At 40.7% G+C, this 21,838-nt stretch overlaps 1 protein-coding gene across 9 annotated transcripts in view; it reads left to right on the top strand.

Moving 5' to 3' along the window:
* LOC139269036 (protein shortage in chiasmata 1 ortholog) overlaps window positions 1-21,838 on the top strand; it is a 259,103-nt gene that overhangs the window by 209,179 nt on the left and 28,086 nt on the right. For all 9 annotated transcript variants that reach the window (XM_070888055.1, XM_070888020.1, XM_070888030.1 and 6 more), the window contains 3 exons: window positions 2,935-3,042; window positions 4,640-4,761; window positions 8,287-8,380. In XM_070888055.1, coding sequence (XP_070744156.1) covers window positions 2,935-3,042; window positions 4,640-4,761; window positions 8,287-8,380 — 324 coding nt within the window. The remainder of the gene's footprint in view (window positions 1-2,934; window positions 3,043-4,639; window positions 4,762-8,286; window positions 8,381-21,838) is intronic.

Raw genomic sequence — 21,838 nt, 5'->3', positions numbered from 1 at the left:
TGTACATTTTGGCTATGCAATTCCCCCTCTACCCGAACATCTTACCGCTCTGCTAAAAGCTGTAATTATCTCACAAAAACACTTCTATACTCTAGAACAGAAAACCATTGAGATAGGGAAAAAGATTCTTGAGATCACCATTCCGCCTTGGTGGGACCTTTTCAGAAATATAGAGGTCCCAGTCTGGATCCGAATTGCTTCCCACACATTAGTTATTTGTCAACTCGCGATTATACTTTATTTATGGTGTCTCACTTGCCGAGTGAAACGCAGAGGCCGTCAGGTCAGGCACCAAAGGGTGCTGTACGCTCCTTGGCCGAACTTGGGAATCGTGCAGGGAGGGTAAACACCATACTACCATGCTTAATTTGTGTTTGATTTTACCTGCTGTAACCCGCAACATCGCAAGTGTTGTAAGAGTGTTACTTAAATGTTTTGACTATGTACCTTTATTTTACTGAACTTAAAACGTGTTTGACTATGGACCTTTATGCTATATGGGAATGTGTTTCTATATGTTTTAATTTTATTTTACTTTAAGTTGTGTATAACTGTATACCGTCATTTTACTGTGAAAACCGTGTAAAAGAGGGACATCATACCCCCTCTATGCTATAACCGAATTGTAATGACTATATTTGCCTCTATATTGCATTGAATTTCAAAGGGGGATGCAGGGTAATGTTTAGCCAGTATAAATGCAGGGAAGGTTGACTCTCGGGAGCAGGAATTTTGCTTACCTTGTTTGACACTCAAGGAGTGTAGAGTGTCAACAGGGAGGACTGCAGAGAGCAAAATTCACAAGAACCCCCCCCCCCCCCCCCGTGTTTGGGCTCATTCGAAAGGAAATTTAATTTGGGACTATCTACCGAAAAGTTTGGAACTCTAAAGTGCTTATGGAAGAAATTACGAACTTTAATAGAATTATGAACTTTTACAAAACAAATTCAAGCCTGTGGACGGACCTAGGGAACAAAAGAAGCCCACTTGATTATTGGATTTGTCTGAGTGTGAGGACTGAGTTAGCCTGTCTGGAAGAATGAGTATTTGGAAATTTTCCTCCACAAGAGACATTACCATCACAGTATCACCCAGAGATAGCTCCCCATCAACATGGGTCTGGACAAACCATTTCAGCATATACATCACAAAGAGGCCCAATCCAGCCTGTATGCGAAAGACTAAGCACAAAAGGACATTGCAATTACCAAACTAATATTTCCATCAGGAAGGAGTTTTTGAACATCAACCCACCCAAGACATATCAACTTTAACGAGCCCGACAAAATATTACAAAGAAGAACCAAGCCCGCCAAAATTATACAAAGGATTGTGAACAGATTGGGCGGCAAGATTAGAACATGAAATCGTATAACTGGCCACTGTTTTCAACAGAGGTTAGAGAGAGGAGAGAGAGGTGGTTGCTACTACCTCATCAAGTCAAGGAGAGAAACCAACGCGACAGTTGTAAAACGAACTTCTCTAGCCTCGAAGTCTTGAAGTCCTGAAGGAAGGAAGAACATCACCATCTACCATTAACTATCAAAAGGATTGGTAAACATAAGTCCCTGCCCTGGAGTCCAACCTAGCTAGAATTAGGTATTGGGAGATGGGAGGTATAATTTTACTGCAACCCCCTTTGAATGTGTAGTGTATGGTACTTTATTAGAGTGATTATAAGTTTGACCTTGTACCTTTCCTTGTATTGTTCTTTATTAGAGTGATTTTAAAGTTTGACCTTGTACCTTTCCTTGTATTGTCCTTTATGAGAGTGATTGTAAGTTTGGCCGTGTATTTTTCTTACTAGAGTAATAAGCCTGTATTACCTTGACTGTAATAAAACCAAAGTTCTTTGCATCGAACCAGCGTCCTCTGCACTTTTGTCACACCCCCCCAAATAAATCCAGAGTACAGAACCCAAGGGAGGGGGAGCGATTCGAAACCGCTTAAGTTGGTCAGAAGGGAACCTGACCCCCTCATAGAGACTACACCCCCCCCATCCCCCCTTACAGTGGACAGGGTTTCTAAAAATGTGTTTTTTAAATTTAATTTAATTATATTTTTGTATGTTTTTAAACTCTTACGCCTGTAAAAGTAGGCTATGCTCCTGCTTTTATCAGGCGCAAGAGTTTTGAGGACATTTGCTAGGAAAAATATCCGTAAATCCCGCAATCTTGCCCTGGCAAATGTCCTCGCTCCCGAGATATGGAGGATCTGTCAAGCCAGAAACTTGACAGGTCGGGAAAGCCGATTTTCAGAGCATGCGCACTGCATTATTTAGCATCATAATGGAAATAAAGAAAGAAAAATGAGAATATTATCTTCAGTTAATATGTTTTCCCAATAATCAGAAAAATTGTAGGGTTATCAATTTTTTTATCTGTAGTGCAAAATATGCTGTTTCAGATCCTTAGAAGGCTAGTATATTCTTGGGGCTTGAGCAATAATAAATAAATAGCGAGCCAATTACATATGTTGGTAACTTGTGTCGATTATTTGTTCACTGTTTGTCTTAAACTATTAGATCATTACAGTATCACATTACTTCGTCTATGTTTAATAAAAGGACAAGCACTGGCTCCTTGAGGAATTATTATAGCATAGTCAGAAAGCTGATACTAAAGTTGCTGTTTCATTATCAGCATAAAATGGGCCTGTTTCAAAGCAAAGTTTCAGATTTCAGGCTATTTATCACCTTGGTTTTTCCAAGTGCTGAAGCCTCTGTCTTCCCTCACCCCCCTCTTCTCCCCCCCAACCCCATCTTTAATTATGGCAAGAGGCTACAAGCACAAGTGGTTGGCAGTGTTATTTGTATTAGTGTTGAAAATGTTTAATGCATTGTATCGTGTCCATCGGCCTATGATTATTAATGTACCTGAAAGATTACCTGGATATAAAAACTCTATTGATATAATTGGTTCACATTATAGGTACAATATTACTCTTTTGGAGAGAACTACTAATGAGATGCTACGCTTGTTTGGAGGAACCGATCACTATGCTGTTATTACAGTGGATGAATGCACAGCTATAATAGTGCAGGTATGAAGAAAAATAGTATCAATGATCAACAGGAAATAAACTAATTTTCGAACAAAACTTTCACTTTGGCTTGATAGCATGAAGGGATTGATTAATCTGGCCTTCTTTGACTGGAAGCTGGACAGGCAGAGCACAGGAAGTGCAGGAAAGCAAAAATCCAGTAGATTGGAAGAGCTGTAAAAAAACAACAAAGGGATACCAAGAAAGTAATAAGAGGCACAAAAAGTGTGTATGAAAAAAAAAGTTGCAAGGGATATCAAAGCTAAGTAAAAATGTTGATGAATATGTTGAGCGTGGCAAGGAGGAATGCGGGTCCATTAAAGACATGTAGGCGATACTATAATGGATAATAAGGAAATGACAGACTTGTCAAATTATATGTTTTCACAGTAAAGGAAGGGGACAAAATACCAGCGGTACAAGGGAACCTAAAAATAATTCAAAGAGAGGAACTTACTGGATTTAGCATAAGTTTTAAAAAACTGAGTGACTGCTGCCAACAACCGGATGCAAAAATATGTGGTGGTTTAAGTTTGAATGTATAATAATATAATCATATCGCATGCCTAAATTTATGGCATCTAAGGAGCAATGGGTTGGTTTAATAATGTATAATAGCATGGGTTGGTTTAAGTATTGTATGATATTTTCGCTGGGGAATAGTTGCAGAGATTTATTTGACGCAAGTTCCGTGTGAAGGGAAAGGAGAAGAAAATTAATAAAAATGGACGTTCGCCGTGTCTTGTTGGCGCAGATTTTCTTTTTCTGATGTGGCTCTGTTCGGCAGTAGCGATCTCTTTTCACCACCCCTTCCCCTCCTTTCTCTCTGGAAGTGTTTTCTTCGTAATGGCAACAATATTTTCTTTTCAGTTAGCGAACAACTAAATAAACACTGAAACTGTGCATGTGCAACTACCTCAACTGTGTTGGCAGCAGTCGTGTCCTTTTAAAAAAAAATTTTTTTTAATTGCATTGGAGAAAATAATGGGACTGACAAATCTCCATGACCTGATGCTTTCTACCCTAGGGTATTAAAAGAAACACATAGGGATAATTGCAGAAGTGTTCATCATAATTTGCCAAAGCGCTCTAGATTCGGAAATTGTGCCCTCAGAAAATTCAAATGTCACTCCATTGTTTAAGAAAGGAGAGAGGGAGAAAACATAAAGCTTACAGACCTGTCAGTTGTGGGGAAATTACCAGAATCTACCATCAGGGACAGAGTGACTGAACATTTGAACAAGTACACGCTGAAGGATGAAGGATTTGACTAATCTAGATGAGTGTCTATGGATGTTGTCTATCTGGACTTCCAGAAGGCATTTGATAAAGTTCCATACAAAAGATTACAAAATAAAAGTGCACTGAATCGGAGGTAGCCTTGTGACATGGGTTGGTAATTTGTTGGGAGGCATGAGACAATAGGGATAAAGGGAACGTACTCTGATTGGCAAAATGTTGGGGTAGAGTTGCATATCCAAGTTTGCAGATAACACTAAGTTAGGCACAGTAAGTTGTGCAAAATCAATAAACTGTATTAGCCACTTAACATTAAAATAATAATGCTACAGGAGTATTAACTGCTTGTATTTATTAGGATATTGAAGAGCTGAATACTGAAAAAGCATCGGATTTTATTATTCGAAGACTAACAATACTGGCACTACAGTACAGCTGTTGCTGGCTCATTTTCTATCCAAAACTAAACCTAAGCTCACAGTAAGTAGAACATTACATTTTAACACGTCAGTTGATCATTCTTCATTTGTTTTCCACATGCACTATAGATATTCTCAAAATCAGTGACACAAGCACGTGTTTCAGTTTTAGGTTTAGTACTTGATTCCTTTTAGTTCTGAACATAACAAGATTCTACATTTTTCCAGCATGATGATGCTCCAAAATACTTAGCCATGATCAAAATGTATGACAGGTTCAAACTCACAGCTTCCCATATCAGAAACTAGACACTTTACCATAAGAAGGGAGGGTAAATTAGTGGATCACTTTTGCACATCTCCTATTACCCATTTCAACAGCAATATTACATTGAGTCTTTTTTTTAATTCATTCCGGGATGTGGGTGTCGCTGGCAAGGCCAGCATTTATTGCCCATCTCTATTGCCCTTGAGAAGGTGATGGTGAGCCGCCTTCTTGAACCGCTGCCATCCTTTTGGTTGAAGGCACTCCCACAGTGATGTTAGGGAGGAAGTTCCAGAAATGAAATAACTGCATTTAAAATAAAAAGTGGAGATATATTAAATAAACTACTCAAAATCAAAGAAGAAAAAAACCCTGTTCCAGATGGATTAGATCCACTCGTTTTAAAATAATCTAGGGAAGAGATGGCAGAGGCATTACTACACATATTTAATAATTCATTAAAAAAAGGTGTAGTGTCGGAGGACTGGTGGATAGCTAACATGACGATATTTAAGAAGGGAGATAAAACATGTCCAGGGAACAATAGACCGGTCAGCTTAGCATCGATGGTTGGAAAAATAATGAAAGCCCTACTAAAGGAGAAAATAGAAGAACATCCAGAAGCCAAAAATATAATAATGAATAGTCAGCATGGATTTCAAAAGGGAAAGCCTTGCTTAACCAACCTCATGGAATTTTTTTGAAGAGGTAATGGACAAGAGAAAATGGACAAGGGTAATGCAGTAGATGTAATTTATCTAGATTTTCAAAAGGCCTTCGATAAGGTACCACATAATAGACTAATGAATAAGGTCAGAGAATGCGGAGTCAGGGGACACGTAGCAGAATGGATAGCTAGCTGGTTTCAAGACAGGATGGTTGGGGGGAGGATAGTTAATACTGAGAGGACCAACAAATTACAAGAAGACTTTAATAAACTTGCAGAATGGGCCTATAATTGGCAAATTAAATTCAATACAGATAAATGTGAGGTATTACATTTTGGTAGGAAGAATAGTGAGGTCACTTATTACTTGGTGGGTGCGAGTCTGAGTGGGGTAGAGGAGCAAACGGATCTCGGAGTACAAATACACTAAGCACTAAAAGTAGCGACACCGGTTAACTAGGCCATAAAAAAGGCAAACCAGGCACTAAGGTTATTTCTAGAGGGATAAAATTGAAAAGAAGTGAAGTTATGCTAAACTTGTCTCGAACCCTGGTTAGACCACAGTTAGAGTACTGTGTACAATTCTGGTTGCCATATAAAAAGGATATCAAGGTACTGGAGAGGGTGCAGAGAAGATTTATAAAGATGAAACTAGAAATACGAGGGGAAACGTATCAGGAAAGGAGGAACAGATTGTGTCTCTTTTCTCTTGAAAAAAGCAGGCTGCAGGTTGACCTAATAGAGGTTTTTAAAATTGTGAAAGGTTTTGATAGAGTGGATACAGAGAGAATTTTTCCACTTGTGGGGAAGAGCATAATTAGAGGTCATCAATATAAGATAGTCACCAAGAAATCCAATAAGGAATTCAGAAGAAACTTCTTTACCCAAAGAGTGGTGAAAATGTGGAACTCACTACCACAGGGAGTGGTTGAAGTGAATAGTATAGATACATTTAAGGGAGGATAGATAAGCATATGAGGGAGAAAGGAATAGAGGGTTATGCTGAGTTAGATGAGGAAAGACAGGAGGAGACTCAAGGAGCATATACGCCAGCATGAACTAGTTGGGCTGAATGGCCTGTTTCTGTGCTGTATATCCTATGTAACCCTATTTAGACTCTTATTCAAGCAGTATGTGGCCTCCTTATTCTTCCTGCCAAAATACACCACCTCACACTACCAGATTGAAATTCATTTGCTAATTAAACGCCCATTCTGCAAGTTTATTCATGTCTTTTAGCATTTGTCGCATTCTTCGCAATATTGCTAGAAATGTCTGATTTGATCTTCTTCCTTCCTTCTAAGCTGAGGAAATATGTATGGCCCTGGTATACTTAAACTGAAAGTTGAATAAAACAATAAATTGTTTAAAATAAGGAACAAAATGTCATAATTTATATAAGTTGCAGGAAAGCATTTATTCTGTCTCTGATGGGTTCATCATCATAGGCAGTCCCTCGGAATCGAGGAATACTTGCTTCCACTTCCAAAGTGAATTCTTTGATGGCTGAACAGTCCGATACAAGAGCCACAGACCCTGTTACAGGTGGGACAGACATTCGTCGAGGGAAGGGGTCGGTGGGGCTGGTTTGCCACACGCTCCTTCCGCTGCCTGCTCTTGGCCTCTTCATGCTCTTTGCATTGGGACTCGAAGAGCTCGACGCCCTCCCGGATGTACTTTCTCCACCTCGGGTGGTCTTCGGCCAGGGTGTCCTAGGTGTCAGTGGTGATGTCGCACTTTACCAGGGAGGCTTTGAGGGTGTCCTTATAACGTTTCCGCTGTCCTCCTTTGGCTCGTTTACCATGAAGGAGCTCTGCATAAAGCATTTGCTTAGGGAGTCTCGTATCTGGCATGCGAACTATGTGGTCTGCCCAGCAAAGCTGATCAAGTGTGGTTAGTGCTTCAATACTGGGGTTGTTAGCCTGGTCGAGGACACTGATGTTGGTGCGCCTATCCTCCCAGGGGATTTGTAGGATCTTGCGGAGACATCGTTGGTGATATAGCTCCAGCGACTTGAGGTGCCTTCTGTACATCGTCCATGCCTCAGATCCATACAGGGGGGGCGGGTATTACTACAGCCCTGTAGACCATGAGCTTGGTGGTAGATTTGAGGGCCTGGTCTTCAAACACTCTTTTCCTCAGATGGCCGAAGGCTGCACTGGCGCACTGGAGGCGATGTTGAATCTCCGCATCAATGTCTGCCTTTGTTGATAAAAGGCTCCTGAGATATGGGAAATGATGGTTATGTTTCTGGTGAATGACTATTGTGCAACATGTTCCATCAAAGAGGTACCAAAAGGCTGACGCTACAAAATGCTCATTCTCATTTCACCTGTTCCTTTCTAATGCTCATTCTCATTTCACCTGTACTTCATTGGAGCACGTGTGTATTTCTATATCTTCATTACCTTTACAGGGTACACATAAGAAAACAACTAAACATTGATTTTACTCTGTCAGTTTGGACAATAAATTCATACGACCAAGCTACCAGCGCAGAAACACGCATGGGGCAGAAGCTCTAAGTCCGACCTGCTCTTACCACAAGCAAGATTCCGTGCTGGTAGCAGAGCATCATGAAATAATCCGCACAAGTTATTTGATTTTAATTTTTGGAATAATTTCTCCTGACCTGTTATTTCCTTTCCTTTCAGGTACTGTTTTAATGGGAGAGTGTTTCACAATCTTGCCTTGATCTATGCAGCTTTAGTACCATTTGTGCTGAAATCAGAGGAAACTGAAGTCAAGGTACATATATACATAACAATGAATCTGTTAAGTCAGTGAAATTATTTTTTCTCGGGAAATTTAAAAAAAATGCAGAAGTGTTTACTATGTAATGTGCTTTACTGTGTAAAGTGCTAAGTGTCCAAATGGTAGGAAACCCTAAATATGCACTTACTTTTCCTTTAAAGAAATGCCCTTGATAGAATTGGGAAGTTACTTTTCAAGATAGATCCTACAATTAATTTGTGACAACTTGTTCACATCTGTAAGCAAACCTCAAGCTTGTGTCTATATTGTTTCGTTGATGTAGTTTTACTTACTATTGTTGCTGCGTAAGGCATCTATTAATATTTTAAATCTACATGATAAATTTCCGCAAAGATTCTCCAGTTCATCCGACACAACTTTGGCAGAGGGGCCACGGAAACCCCAGAAAAATGGCATAATTGGAGTTAACACCAATTTTCCGGGGGTTCCGCGGCTTTTCGAATTAAGTTACGACGGACAAATGGGAGAACCCTTGTGGAATTAGGGTGAATCACGCAGTGCATTTATGCGCCAATCGACTGCCACAAGGTGATAAGGTGCAGGTGACAGTTGTGATTCTCCATTACTCATTTGCTACCCTTCTCTGAAAATGCTAATCTTTTTATAGAGTCTCAGTTGCTATATTAGCTGCGATCAGCTAATTCAGCAGAGACTAGGAATTGAACCTGGGACTTTTTAGTCTGTTGGCTTAGAGGCTTTTTTAACACTAGGTTATCTGGGGAGCTTTTTTGAGTTTTCATCAGGGATAGGAATGAAGTAAAGGCCAGCTACTCTCCACAGGAAAGGAGGACAAATTAGACAACCCAGGTTATTTTTACTCAACTCTTTGCTGCTGACTCAAGAGTAGCATTTACACACACCACGAAGGAAAGGCTTCTGCCTGACCCTCCACTGAGAAATAATAGCTAGGGAAGGGCGAAGAGAGAGAAACTAAACTCATTCACATCTGATGGAAGCACTAGGCAGTGATGATTTCCATTTGTAATACAAAGGAGGGAAACACCGCCTCTTAAAAGTGTTTCTTGTCATTTGCATCCTATGAATGTTGGACACCAGGGCTGCCTTTTAGGCACTGGCATGCAGAGTTAAGAGGTCAGGGTGGTGGTACCAGGCAAAACTTAGAGGGGCATGTGCCAGTGTCAGCACAGGCCTCATCAGGTAAAACAAAACTTTTGAAGATAACATTTTTTTTGTTAACGGGCAGCATGCCAGCCACCTCTTGTTCCCACTGCAGCAGGCTCTGCCCTGTACTGACGTGACTCTCCACCAGAGTCCAGGGAGCACGTCTCCAATATGTTACAGACCCAGTAACACAACTAGTGTCGGGAGCATCTAGGAACCGGATGCAACTTCTGCCCTGCTCCGCTCCGCCAGTGAGGCACCCCAATCGGGGGAAGAGGATGAAAAGTTTATGCCTACTTCTCTATCCAGTCAACCAATTACTGTTTTGCAGACAGCTCTTTTCTACATCTGTTATATTTTCAACTTTCCCCCTTATCATATTGATGGACATGTTCTCCTGTGCTACGGTAAGTGAAATGCAATTAAATTGTTTTTCTCTTTTTTGCCTTTATCTGACAAGAATGTTTAACAGGGTATTATGTGAAGTATTTGATGTTACTGCCATCAGCAGAAATCTCACTTGGATAATTACAGTCACTTTGTTTTGGATTGCAATCAGCATGTGTATGCACTGTGCCAGTAATTTACAGCATTTCTCTTGCTGGAGAGTGAGGACTAGCCCAGCACTAATAAAAAAGTTTCCTAAAACTGTAAGTCCTCCAGTGAGAGAAAGCAACAGAAAATATTTGCAAATTGGGTGTGAAAAATGAGATAAATGCAGAAGAAAGGGAGAAGTCAGAGTGGAAAAGATAGGAAAAAGAGGAGAGAAGACAGAGAATACATTAATGCTACTTCGCCATTTTCCTATGCAGCCTGCTGCTCTTTGTCATGTCACTTCAGTGATGTACCTTGTGACTGAAAACTTCACACCAAGGATTTGTCCATTCATTGAAAGGCCCTGAAAGTATTGCACAATAGCTCATTCTCCAGTACCTCTCTTTGCAGAGGTTTAGCTTTGCGAGCATTAACATTTTACAGCATTGCAATGATTATATTTTTAACAGGGGCTTGTACAGTCGGCGTGTTCAGCTCATTGGCAATGCTTAAATTTAGTGTGTGAATTAAAGTACCAGTGAACCGAGCGTGTGTCAAATGTTAGAGCAGCTGGTCTTACAAATGCAACATGTGCTCAGCTTCGCTCAGCATACTGGCACTTTAATGCAAATGATAATTTGAAGATACTTACTAATGGTATGACCAGTTTATGCAGTAACTAGTGTAAGCAGTTCAGTTCTGACCCCAAAATATGGTTTACAACTTCTCCGTTTATTTGTATTTGACCAAGTCTAGATACACACTATCTTTAAGCAGTAGACATGCAGAGAAATAAACAATACTATCGCATGTTCTTTCCCCGGGTCGAGACGAAACCTTGTATTGTTTCTTTCCAATCCTGACTCCCTACAACTTGTTAAGAAAAGCTTAGGATCTGCATCGTCTATTTCTCAAGAACACTGTCAGTGATAATTCATTATGGCATGACAAGTGTTGTTGTGAACAAGACCCCACCCAGAAAACAACAGGTGCCAACTTGTGTTCATCCTTTTCTTCTATTTGTTCCACTCCTTATCTCAAAACTGCCTTGGCTAGCTCATTGTACGATGTGGCCATGAAAACAAGTCAAGAGACATGAATCTTGTACATCCTGCTGCTTCAGCAAACACTTAAACCATAGTGTCAAGCTAATTTGTACTCTGACAAATCAAACCCTGAAGCATCCTGGGAATCAACAAGTTTTAACCATTTCATTTAGTAAAAAGAAACTGAAAAATTTAATCATATGAAATTAAATCAAATCCTAATCCTATGTTTATATGTACAGGTATACATAACTAGGGCTTCTTACACTAGTTGGAAATTGCCTTCATACTTTTGGAAAGCTGGGAGGTAGCACACTAGTACTTTAAAACATGCCGGTGATTAAACTTATGTGCGGGCGAAGGGAGCAAGTAACTGAGACTCCAGGAAAACATTCCTCCGCAATTGTCAATAATTTAAACAATTCTTCCGCATTTCTACTGTACTTTTCATCAATTTTTCGCACACCAAATCATGCCCTAATTAGAGGTAATAACAATATGAAAGAGTTTACATGACAGCCAACCTTCCTTCACTTGTTCATAAGAACGTAAGAAATAGGAGCAGGAGTAGGCCATTTGGCCCCTTGAGCCTGCTCCACCATTCAATAAGATCATGGCTGATCTGATCCTGGCCTCAACTCCACTTCACCGCCCGCTCACCATAACCCTTGTCGAAATATCAACTCTCAATATATGACTCTAACACAATCAGCTCCGGTAGATGTTCCTTTAATAATTTTTACTTGCAGCAAGGAAGAGTCTCACTCAGGTCAAAGGCTAAGCAAGGTATTTATACAGTGAAAAACAAGTTATGGTTCCGTCCTGTGAATTGGTTCTGCCCTTGCAGACAGCGAAAACAGATAAAGAGTTAATGATTACCACATCCTTGTCTTGACATTTTCCCAAATGTCTCCTTTGTCAGTGTTTTTGGTGGGCTAATCAGCAATAACTCGATTAGGGTGTGATAATATGCTATCACCGGCTTTGCATTGTTTTAGGATTGTCCAGTTTCCTGGCCAGTTATTTGGGCCCATGATTTCCATAGTGGTTGATTGGGTACTTGGCTTCTTGTATATTATGGATGAGTTCTGTACAAGAGATAATGGCTGGTAATTTGATTATCTCTTAGGGGGTGAATTGGTGCTGCATCTTTACAACCTTTATCCAGCCCTTCTACGGTCTGGTTAAGCGACAGACTATTGATAATACAGGGGAGCGCAATGGGTGGTACTTATCTCAGCAGGACAATCTTAATGTTGTCTGGTGGTTATTAATCAGCTATCAGCAGTTTCAGTCAGGGTTAGCATGTTTATGCAAACAGACTGTCTGCTGCAGAAGTTTCTAGCAGGGCCTGGACTCCATTTTGTTTTATGGCAAAAAGGGTACAAAAAACAGTGTAATGCAACTTTAAAAATACATTTCCACATTCCCCCCTTTTGTCCTTCACAAGGACAACTTAATCCATTCTAATCTTGCATAGTCTTTCTATTTCCATTTCCACACAAGAACCTTCAGTAGTTGTTGCTACCATAATCCGAGCAGTGGTCTCAGTTGGTAGCACTGTTTTTCCCAACCTGGCACAGCAACACTTAACCAAGACAAACAAAAGATATAGGGCGAAGACTACCAACAAGAATATGATCAAACCCTGTACCAAAGATCTCCCTAGGGATCCCAACCATCCTGATGCCCAATCCCACAAGGTGGTACCGTCCTGGCCAATAGTTTGTTTGTACTCTATTACCTTTTTCCTAATATATTCAGCAAGACTGCCGATCTCTTCTGACTTATCCGGGATATACGTACAGCATTCTTCACCAATTAACGCGCATGTCCCTCCTTCTTTGGCTAGGAGATAATCTAAGGCCATACGATTTTGGAGAGCCACTGTTCGAATGGCTACCATTTCGCCATTCACCCCTTCGAAGGCTTGGGAAGTTGCATTGGCTACTGATTCTACTAAATTAGCCAGTTCCCGTAATTGCCATTCGGTTGATGCTATTCCATAGGGTGGTATCATTACCTTGACTATTCCATTTAGCCATGCCAAATCCCGTTTAAGTCTATGAGTTCCATAGGCATCCCTTTGTTGTCCTAATAAAGGGTACCACATATCCTAAGTAACAGGACCCTGTCCAATTGGCTGGTAACCATGGGTAGGCTTTATGGCCACAAATAAAGTAAGTGCAATTATAAGACGTCAGCTTTTGGTCCTTTTATGCCATCCATACTCAAGTGGTCTCCCCGTCCCACCCTTCACCTGAGGCCTTATTATGGACCATCATCCAGTTAACGGTTGCTATCTTTCTCCCGTCAGTGAGATTTGTTATGGCTTGCCATTTAGTCATTTGGGAACACTTGCTGCGTCCCATTTCTGGTCCTTTAGTCTCATTACTCACTAGGCATATTATACCTTCAGGATTTCCGATTCCGGGAGTAATACTTAGGAAGGGTGGCTGACGGTTATTATTATAATTTGGCTGGTACCATCCCTGGAAGGTTGTACGTTTATACCCTGCTGACCTCCATTCTGTTAGATCCTTCATTTCTGACACCTTGGTTAGGTTTGTCTTATTTTGCACTATCAACCATTCTACCATTTCTGATTCATTAAAGGGGATGGATCTTAGGGGAATACCCCCTTCGGAGTGGACAGGTACATGGGAACATATCCAACAACTAGACAAGTTTCTTTCTTGAACATACTTATGACTCAGTGCCATAAATACATTTACCTACAGTTCCCTTTGTTCGTGTTTCTGTACCCCTGGAATTATCAATAACGCAAAGCAAAACCCTGTCAAGCATAGCACTATCAGTCCCCATAGTCCGTACAGTTCCTTATTCGGTCTTCCTTTTTCTGTTCTTCTGGTTCCTTCTTCCCTTCCTCCTGGTCGGGTGCCCTCTTGCAATGGGAAGCATGGATCCATGTCAGTCTTTCCTTTACCTTGATTGCAGTATTGGTCGCCAGCAAGACCTGGTATGGTTCTTCGAATCTTGGTTGTAGACTGCTTTTTCTTTTAAAGATTTTGATGTAACCGAATTCCCCGGGCTCCAGGTTATGACACTTCCCTCCCACTGGTTCGACTTGAGCTTCTTTTACCTGCAAATGAAAGCTGGAAATACATTTGGTTAGTGCAATACAATAATTCAACATATTTTCTTCCATTTTGTGGATATCCATTTGTTTTGCAGTAAACGGTGCTGTAAAAGGTAGTCGTTGGGGACGTCCCATAATTATCTCATGCGGTGACAGGCCTGTTGTTCTGTTGGTTGCAGATCGCATTACCATCAAGGCTAAGAGCAGCAGTTCTACCCGTTTTAGTCCAGTGTCATTACATAATTTTGCCAGCTTATTTTTAAGCATTCCATTATATCTTTCAACAAGTCCAGCTGATTGTGGATGATAACTGCAATGAAAATGTTGGTTAATCTGTAAAGCTTTACACATTTCTTTTATAACAGTTCCCATGAAATGTGACCCATTATCACTAGAAAGCTTAGCAGGGATTCCGAAGCGCGGTACGATTTCTTTTAACAAAAATTTAGCAACAGTAGTGGCATCGGCCTTTTTACATGGAAAGGCTTCAATCCATCTAGAGAACACATCTACAATAACTAATACGTACTTGAATCCCATACACATAGGTAATTCAATAAAATCCATTTGTAAATGTACAAAAGGCCCCATTGGATTTGGGTGGGAGGCAGATTCTACTTTCTCCGTCTTACCCGGATTCATTGTCTGACAGATAACACAATTTTCACAGATTTGTTTTGCAATTGCCAAAATACCTGGCGCATACCAAGCTGCCAAAATATAATCTGCCATCCCTCCTTTGCCCGCATGTGTGAATGTATGAACACATCGGGCAATCCATGGAAGTAAGGATTTGGGCGCCACCACCCGGCCGTCATGGTGAACCCATATTCCTTCTGGATTTTTATAACATTGATCCTTCATCCAGGTCAACACCTCCTCCATATTGGCCTGTGTCTGGAAGGCCAGCACATCACTAATAGTGGGTGGCGGATCTGAGCAATTATTTTTCTTAGTGGGAACAATGACACCTGCATCCCCCCTTTTGACAGAGCTGATTACTTAGCTGCATTATCAGCTCTGGTGTTTCCAAGTGCTACCTCATTCAACTGGCCTGTATGTGCTTGGCATTTGATAATGGCAAGTTTTAAGGGGCATTGACTGGCTCTCAGAAGATTTTCTACTTGTTCTGCATTCTTGATAGTGGTTCCTGAAGAAGTCAGGTACCCGCGAATTTTCCAAATTTGTCCATAGTCATGTGTTACCCCAAAAGCATACCTGGAATCAGTGTAGATATTAACTGTTTGTCCTTCAGCCAGAATACAGGCTCGAGTTAATGCAAACAATTCGGCTTGTTGGGCTGAAAAGGAGTCTGGAAGAGAGGCTGTTTTGACAACATTAAACTGGGTTACAATTGCATAAGCCGCTTTAGGTTGGCCCCTATCATTTCGTAAGGCTGATCCGTCAACATAGTACACTAGATCAGGGTTACACATTGGTACATCTGTTAAATTGATACATGGTTTAGTCACTAATTCGGTTACCATTTCACATGAATGGGGTTTCCCGTCTTCTTCCATGGGAGTAGAGTGGCTGGATTTAAGGTGGTACATCTTTTAATGATAAGATTCGGATTTGATAACAGTTCAAGTTCATATTTAGTGGTTCTTGCAGAAGTTAGGTGTTGAGTGGTACATTTAGTAAGTAAAATCTCGACAGAGTGTGGGATATATAAAACGGTTCGATGATTTAGAGTTATTGTCTAAGCCTATTGTACAGCGTAATAAGCTGCTGCCAAAGAAGGAAGACATCCTGGTAGTCCGTGTGCCACTGGGTCTAGTTGGGTACTGAAATACGCTATCGGTCGCTGCCTGTCCCCATGTAACTGAGTCAAAACAGATTGTGCAAAACCCGACTTGTGATGAACAAATAAGTTGAATGGCTTAGTGTAATCTGCTAATCCCAAGGCTGGTGCTTAAGATTCTGGAAAGCATTCCGGGATACTTCATTCCAAATCAACTTTTCTGGTAGTGAGGGCATGGATATGTCTAACAATGGTCTAACGATCTCGGAATAACTCATAATCCATTGCCTGCAATATCCTGACATGCCGAGGAAATGTTTCATTTCTCTCTTGATTACTGGTAGTGGAGCAGAGCAGATTGCTTTTACTCGGTCTTGTGTCAATTGTCTCGTATCTCTGACCAATTCGTGTCCTAGATACCGAACCCTTTCTGAGACAAGTTGTAACTTCGCCTTTGACACTTTGTATCCTTTCGAGGCCAAGGCTTTTAATAACACAAGAGAATCTGTTTCGCAGGCTAATTTGGAGGGTGAAGCGAGCAGTAGGTCATCAATATACTGCACAAATGTAGAACCTGCTGGTAAAATTACATCTTCCAGATCCTTCTTTAAGCATTGTGAAAATAGTAGGACTTTCGGTAAATCCCTGTGGGAGTCTTGCCACGTATATTGGCGTCCTTTATATGTTGAAGGCAAACAGGAATTGGGGCTCTGGGTGAATAGGTATTGAGAAAAATGCCAAACATAGATCAATCACTGTATAATACGTTGAGTTTGCCGGAATTCTAGTAAGTATAGTCGCAGGATTGGGCACCACCGGATAAGTTGGGAATACAGATTCATTCATGGCTCGTAGGTCTTGGACAAATCTCCATTTGTCACTATTGGGCTTCTGAACCGGAAAAATCGGTGTGTTACACAGACTTCTCATTTATGCTCATAGTGATTCACAGAATGCAAAGTACTTGTTTTATAATTGTGTGCCCAACTTCTGTTTTAGAAGCTGAACATCAAAAACTCCAATCTTTTGCTCTGTAACTTCAATTTTATGATACAGTGTCTCATAAATTACATCTTTTTAAGCTTCAGCTTCTGACGCAGCAGTTGTGTAACTTTATTAAAAAGGCTTCCAAACCCAAGATTTTCCAATACAACCAAAATGTTTATCAAGGAGAATCACTTGAAATATCTCAAAATCCCAATTCAAATATTGTACTGCCAATCTTTTATTTAAAACTCTTTTTACTGAGCTAGAAGCTTTCGTGTCAAGGTTTTACACAAGAAAAATGGGGGTGTCTTTCCCCAGCCTCGAGATTCACACAGGCTTTTAAAAAAAAAGGCATTACAACTTCCCTTTTCCGTTCTTTATTTCATTCCTAGACTAAATTTATTGTCTTTCAACCCAATGTAATCAATGATTGCATGTTTTCTTTTGATAAGTGAGCGTGTCGAAATTTTTTCTTTTAAACCAACAAGACCACGCTTTTTAAAAAATCTTTTGCTCAACAAGCCTATCCTTTGTGCATTTCCTAGCTCCGTAATTTATCGTCCGAATAAATCCACACCTGCGTTTCTAACTTAAAATGTAATTCAATTCTAGGTTCACAATTTCTTAAAACTTCCCACATACAGGACAACACTACAAAGGGTTAAAAAAAAACTTCACTCTGTCCGAAAGAATGGGTGGAGCTAAAACAGCACTCAGCTCCACCACTTTCTGAAGCAGGCTTTCAGACATATAAAAATTCATTAATTCCCACCTCAAATATTCCGCAGTCAAAAATCACACAAGCACTCTCATTCAAAGACAGATATTCACAAAAGTCTCTCTTCATTCAACAAAGCTTATTGTTTGGCCAGCTCTATTTTTGGATCCATACGTCACTTAAAATAGTCATTATCAGATTTTTTTTTTATTTCTTACATATTGATTTACTTCCTCTATTAATTTTACGTGGGCTCGAAGAATCGGAACCCAGGCCTTTTCTATTACTTTCTTTTTTTACCTCTTCTACCAGGGTCTCTGTCTATAAGACACTCCTCGAGACATGTTATTCTTTCTAAATTAAATGAACCATCGGGTGGAAAAGGCCTGTTTTCACCCTTAGTCCATTTTACCCATTTTTTTAGGTGGTCAATTGAAGACTGATCAGAATTCTGGAGCATAAAATAGGCTGGTGTGCCCTTTGGTGGTGTTTTACTTGCCCCGGCACCCATTCTGGATGATTAAGATTTTTCACAGTTTGTGATCTCACAATCCTTTCGGTCAACCGAGTTCTCTACGCCCACTTCTCCTGGCCGTCACATGGCCTGAAAAGGCTCTTAATTCGGGCTCAGTCTGGGTGTGTGAGATATGTTGACACGAACCAACCGTAGTTGATCAATCAGTTACTGTTTCTTTTCTCAATCAATCCTTGTTTTTTTTTCCCGAATCACTCTTCCCGTTTCTCTAATTGCAATGTCGCACAAAAGTATTGAACATAACAGTATAACAAGGACAACTAGGACAATCAACATTCAGGCGGGTATACAAATCATAGCCTTAAACTCTATCTAAACAAATAGTCAATTCTCAGTCTGCGTTGTACGCCACTACAGACCGAGTCCTCAACTTACCTTAATAAAATTTATGGTCCTATCACACAAGGACCCGGATGCTATCACACAAGGACCCTGTCCCTTCTAAAGCAGTCCTATCGCACAAGGAACTTTCCTTTAGGGACTTGTATTATCCTGTAAAACAAGGATAATTCCCTTTATGGTCCTATCACACAAGGACCCTGTCCCTTCTAAAGCAGTCCTATCGCACAAAGAACTTTCCTTTAGGGACTTGTATTATCCTATCAAACAAGGATAATTCCCTTTATGGTCCTATCACACAAGGACCCTGGTCCTATCACACAAGGATCATCGATCGATAGCGCTCTTTTTACCTTTTACTAATGAAGATCTCCCCGGGCTGTTTCAAGATCGGATATTTTCAGGATCAGAGCCCTTCTGCCTACAAGCTGAGAAGGAAATGATTACAAAAATAACTTTAGCTCTTAAGTGTCGAGTCTCGTAGATCGCAGTACCTCCACTGTGGACAACAGATTACATATGCGATTCAACAGTAAAGAGATCTCTTGCGAGCAAAAGGCTCACCTTATTCTGGCCAGTGAAGCCCTTCATTGAAGAGGCATATGCCGGCATCTGTTTACTCACAGGGTGGAGAGTAAGCGATCTCGGTGGAACCTCCAAGAAATAACGGTCGAAATCTCGACTCTCAATATACGACTCTAACACAATCAGCTCTGGTAGATGTTCCTTTAATAATTTTTACTTGCAGCAAGGAAGAGTCTCACTCAGTCAAAGGCTAAGCGACGACTCCCAATGTGATACAGTTTCACAAGGTATTTATACAGTAAAAAAACAAGTTATGGTTCCATCCTGTGTATTGGTTTTGCCCTTGCAGTCAGCGAAAACAGATAAAGAGTTAATGATTACCACATCCTTGTCTTGACATTTTTCCCAAATGTCTCCTTTGTCAGTGTTTTTGGTGGGCCAATCAGCAATAACTCAATTAGGGTGTGATAATGTGCTATCACCGGCTTTGCATTGTTTTAGGATTGTCCAGTTTCCTGGCCAGTTATTTGGGCCCATGATTTCCATAGTGGTTGATTGGGTACTTGGTTTCTTGCATATTATGGATGAGTTCTGTACAAGAGATAATGGCTGGTAATTTAATTATCTCTTAGGAGGTGAATTGGTGCTGCATCTTTACAACCTTTATCCAGCCCTTCTAAGGTCTGGTATAGCGACAGACTATTGATAATACAGGGGAGCACAATGGGTGGTACTTATCTCAGCAGGACAGTCTTAATGTTGTCTGGTGGCTATTAATCAGCTATCAGCAGTTTCAGCCAGGGTTAGCATGTTTATGCAAACAGACTGTCTGCTGCAGAAGTTTCTAGCAGGGCCTGGACTCCATTTTGTTTTATGGCAAAAAGGGTACAAAAAACAGTCTAATGCAACTTTAAAAATACATTTCCACACCCTTGACTCCTTTATCGTTCAAAATCTGTCTATCTCCACCTTAAATGTATTCAATGACCCAGCCTTCTCAACTCTCTGAGATAGAGAATTCCAAAAATTCAAGACCCTATGAGAGAAGAAATTCCTCCTCATTTCCCTTTTAAATGGGCGACCCCTTATTCTGAAATTATGTCCTCTAGTTCTAGATTCCCCCATGAGGGGAAACATCCTCTCTGCATCTACCCTGTCAAGCCCCCTCAGAATGTTATTCATTTCAATAAGATCACCTCTCATTCTTCTAAACTCCAATGAATATAGCCCTAACCTGCTCAACCTTTCTTCATAAGACAACCCCTTCATCTCAGGAATCAATCTCGTAAACCTTCTCTGAACTGCCTTCAATGCAAGTATATCCTTCCTTAAATAAGGAGACCAAAATTTTACGCAGTACTCCAGGTGTGGTCTTACCAATGCCCTGTACAGTTGTAGCAGGACTTCCCTACTTTTATACTCCATCCTCCTTGCAATAAAGGCCAACATTCCATTTGCCTTCCTAATTACTTGATGTACCTGCATGCTATCTCTTTGTGTTTCATGTACAAAGAACTCCAGATCCCTCTGTACAACAGCATTTTGTAATCTGTTTCCATTTAAATAATTTGCTTTTTTATTTTTCCTACCAAAATGGATAACCCCACATTTTCCCACATTATACTCCATCTGCTAAATTTTTGCCCACTCACTTAGCTTATCTATATCCCTTTGTAGATTCGTTGCATCCTCCTCACAATTTGCTTTCCCATCTATCTTTGTATCATCAGCAAATTTGGCTATATTACACTCGGTCCCTTCATCCAAGTCATTAATATAAATTGTAAATAAAATATTGGTAGATTATAACCGATGCATCCACTATTACTGTAGCCCCTTCTTTTAAGACCCTAGGATGCAGGCCATCAGGTCCAGGGAACTTGTCCACCTTTAGAGCCCAAATTTGGCCCTCCGGTTTTTTCGGCACACCTCTGAGCCCCCTGTCAACATTTTACATCAGAAGCAGCGCCAAAAAAAATCCGTGCAATCATGGCCGATTCTCGGGCCATCTGTGGAGCTGGCGTGGCGCAGAAGAAAGAGGGGGGGGGGCAGAGCTAGTGCCGGGACCTCTGCACATATGCGTTAGAGTCTGCGCACATGTGCAGTAGCTCCTGGCAGGCCATTTCTCTTAACGCGCACTGCAGGCTGTGTGGGAGGAGCCGAAGCACGCTTCCCTAGCCCTGGCCGAATGGGCTCCCTCATCGGCGGCCCGCTGCGTTCCCTAAGGTAGGACTTCTATTTTTTATTTGTTATTTACTGATTGATTTTGGTGCTTTAGGTGCAGGGTTCCTTCTATTTTTTTTATTTATTGATTGCTTATTACTATGGTCTCGGTGCTTTAGGTGCAGGGTTCCTTCTATTTTATTTGTTAATAAATTGCTTATTTTTGTGCTTTATTTGGTGCTTGGTGGTGCATTAAATGTAGTTACTTGCGCCGATTCCTTAACTGTAAGTAAGGTCTTTCTGTGCGGACAAAAGTGGACACATATGCTGTCCTAAGTTAGTTTAGTACAATTTTTTTCTGGCCAAATTGGCATAAATGGTATAAGTGGCTGGGAATGCCCCCTTTTGAAAAAAAAACTGACCTAACAAAAAACCTAATTAACTCACTTACACTGGCGCAAATTAAATGGCCATATTTGCAACTAAAATGATACACCAGAAAAATCAAGTTACACCAAAAAAAACGGTGCAACTCATGAGGAAATTTGGGCCATTTTTCTCTAGTGATAGTGATTGTTTTAAGTTCCCCCCCCTCCCGCCCCCTCCCCGCCAATAGCC

The sequence above is a fragment of the Pristiophorus japonicus genome, chromosome 1, assembly GCF_044704955.1.
Source record: "Pristiophorus japonicus isolate sPriJap1 chromosome 1, sPriJap1.hap1, whole genome shotgun sequence".
In the NCBI taxonomy this organism is placed as follows: Eukaryota; Metazoa; Chordata; class Chondrichthyes; family Pristiophoridae; genus Pristiophorus; species Pristiophorus japonicus.
This window is presented reverse-complemented; position numbering and strand designations above follow the sequence as displayed.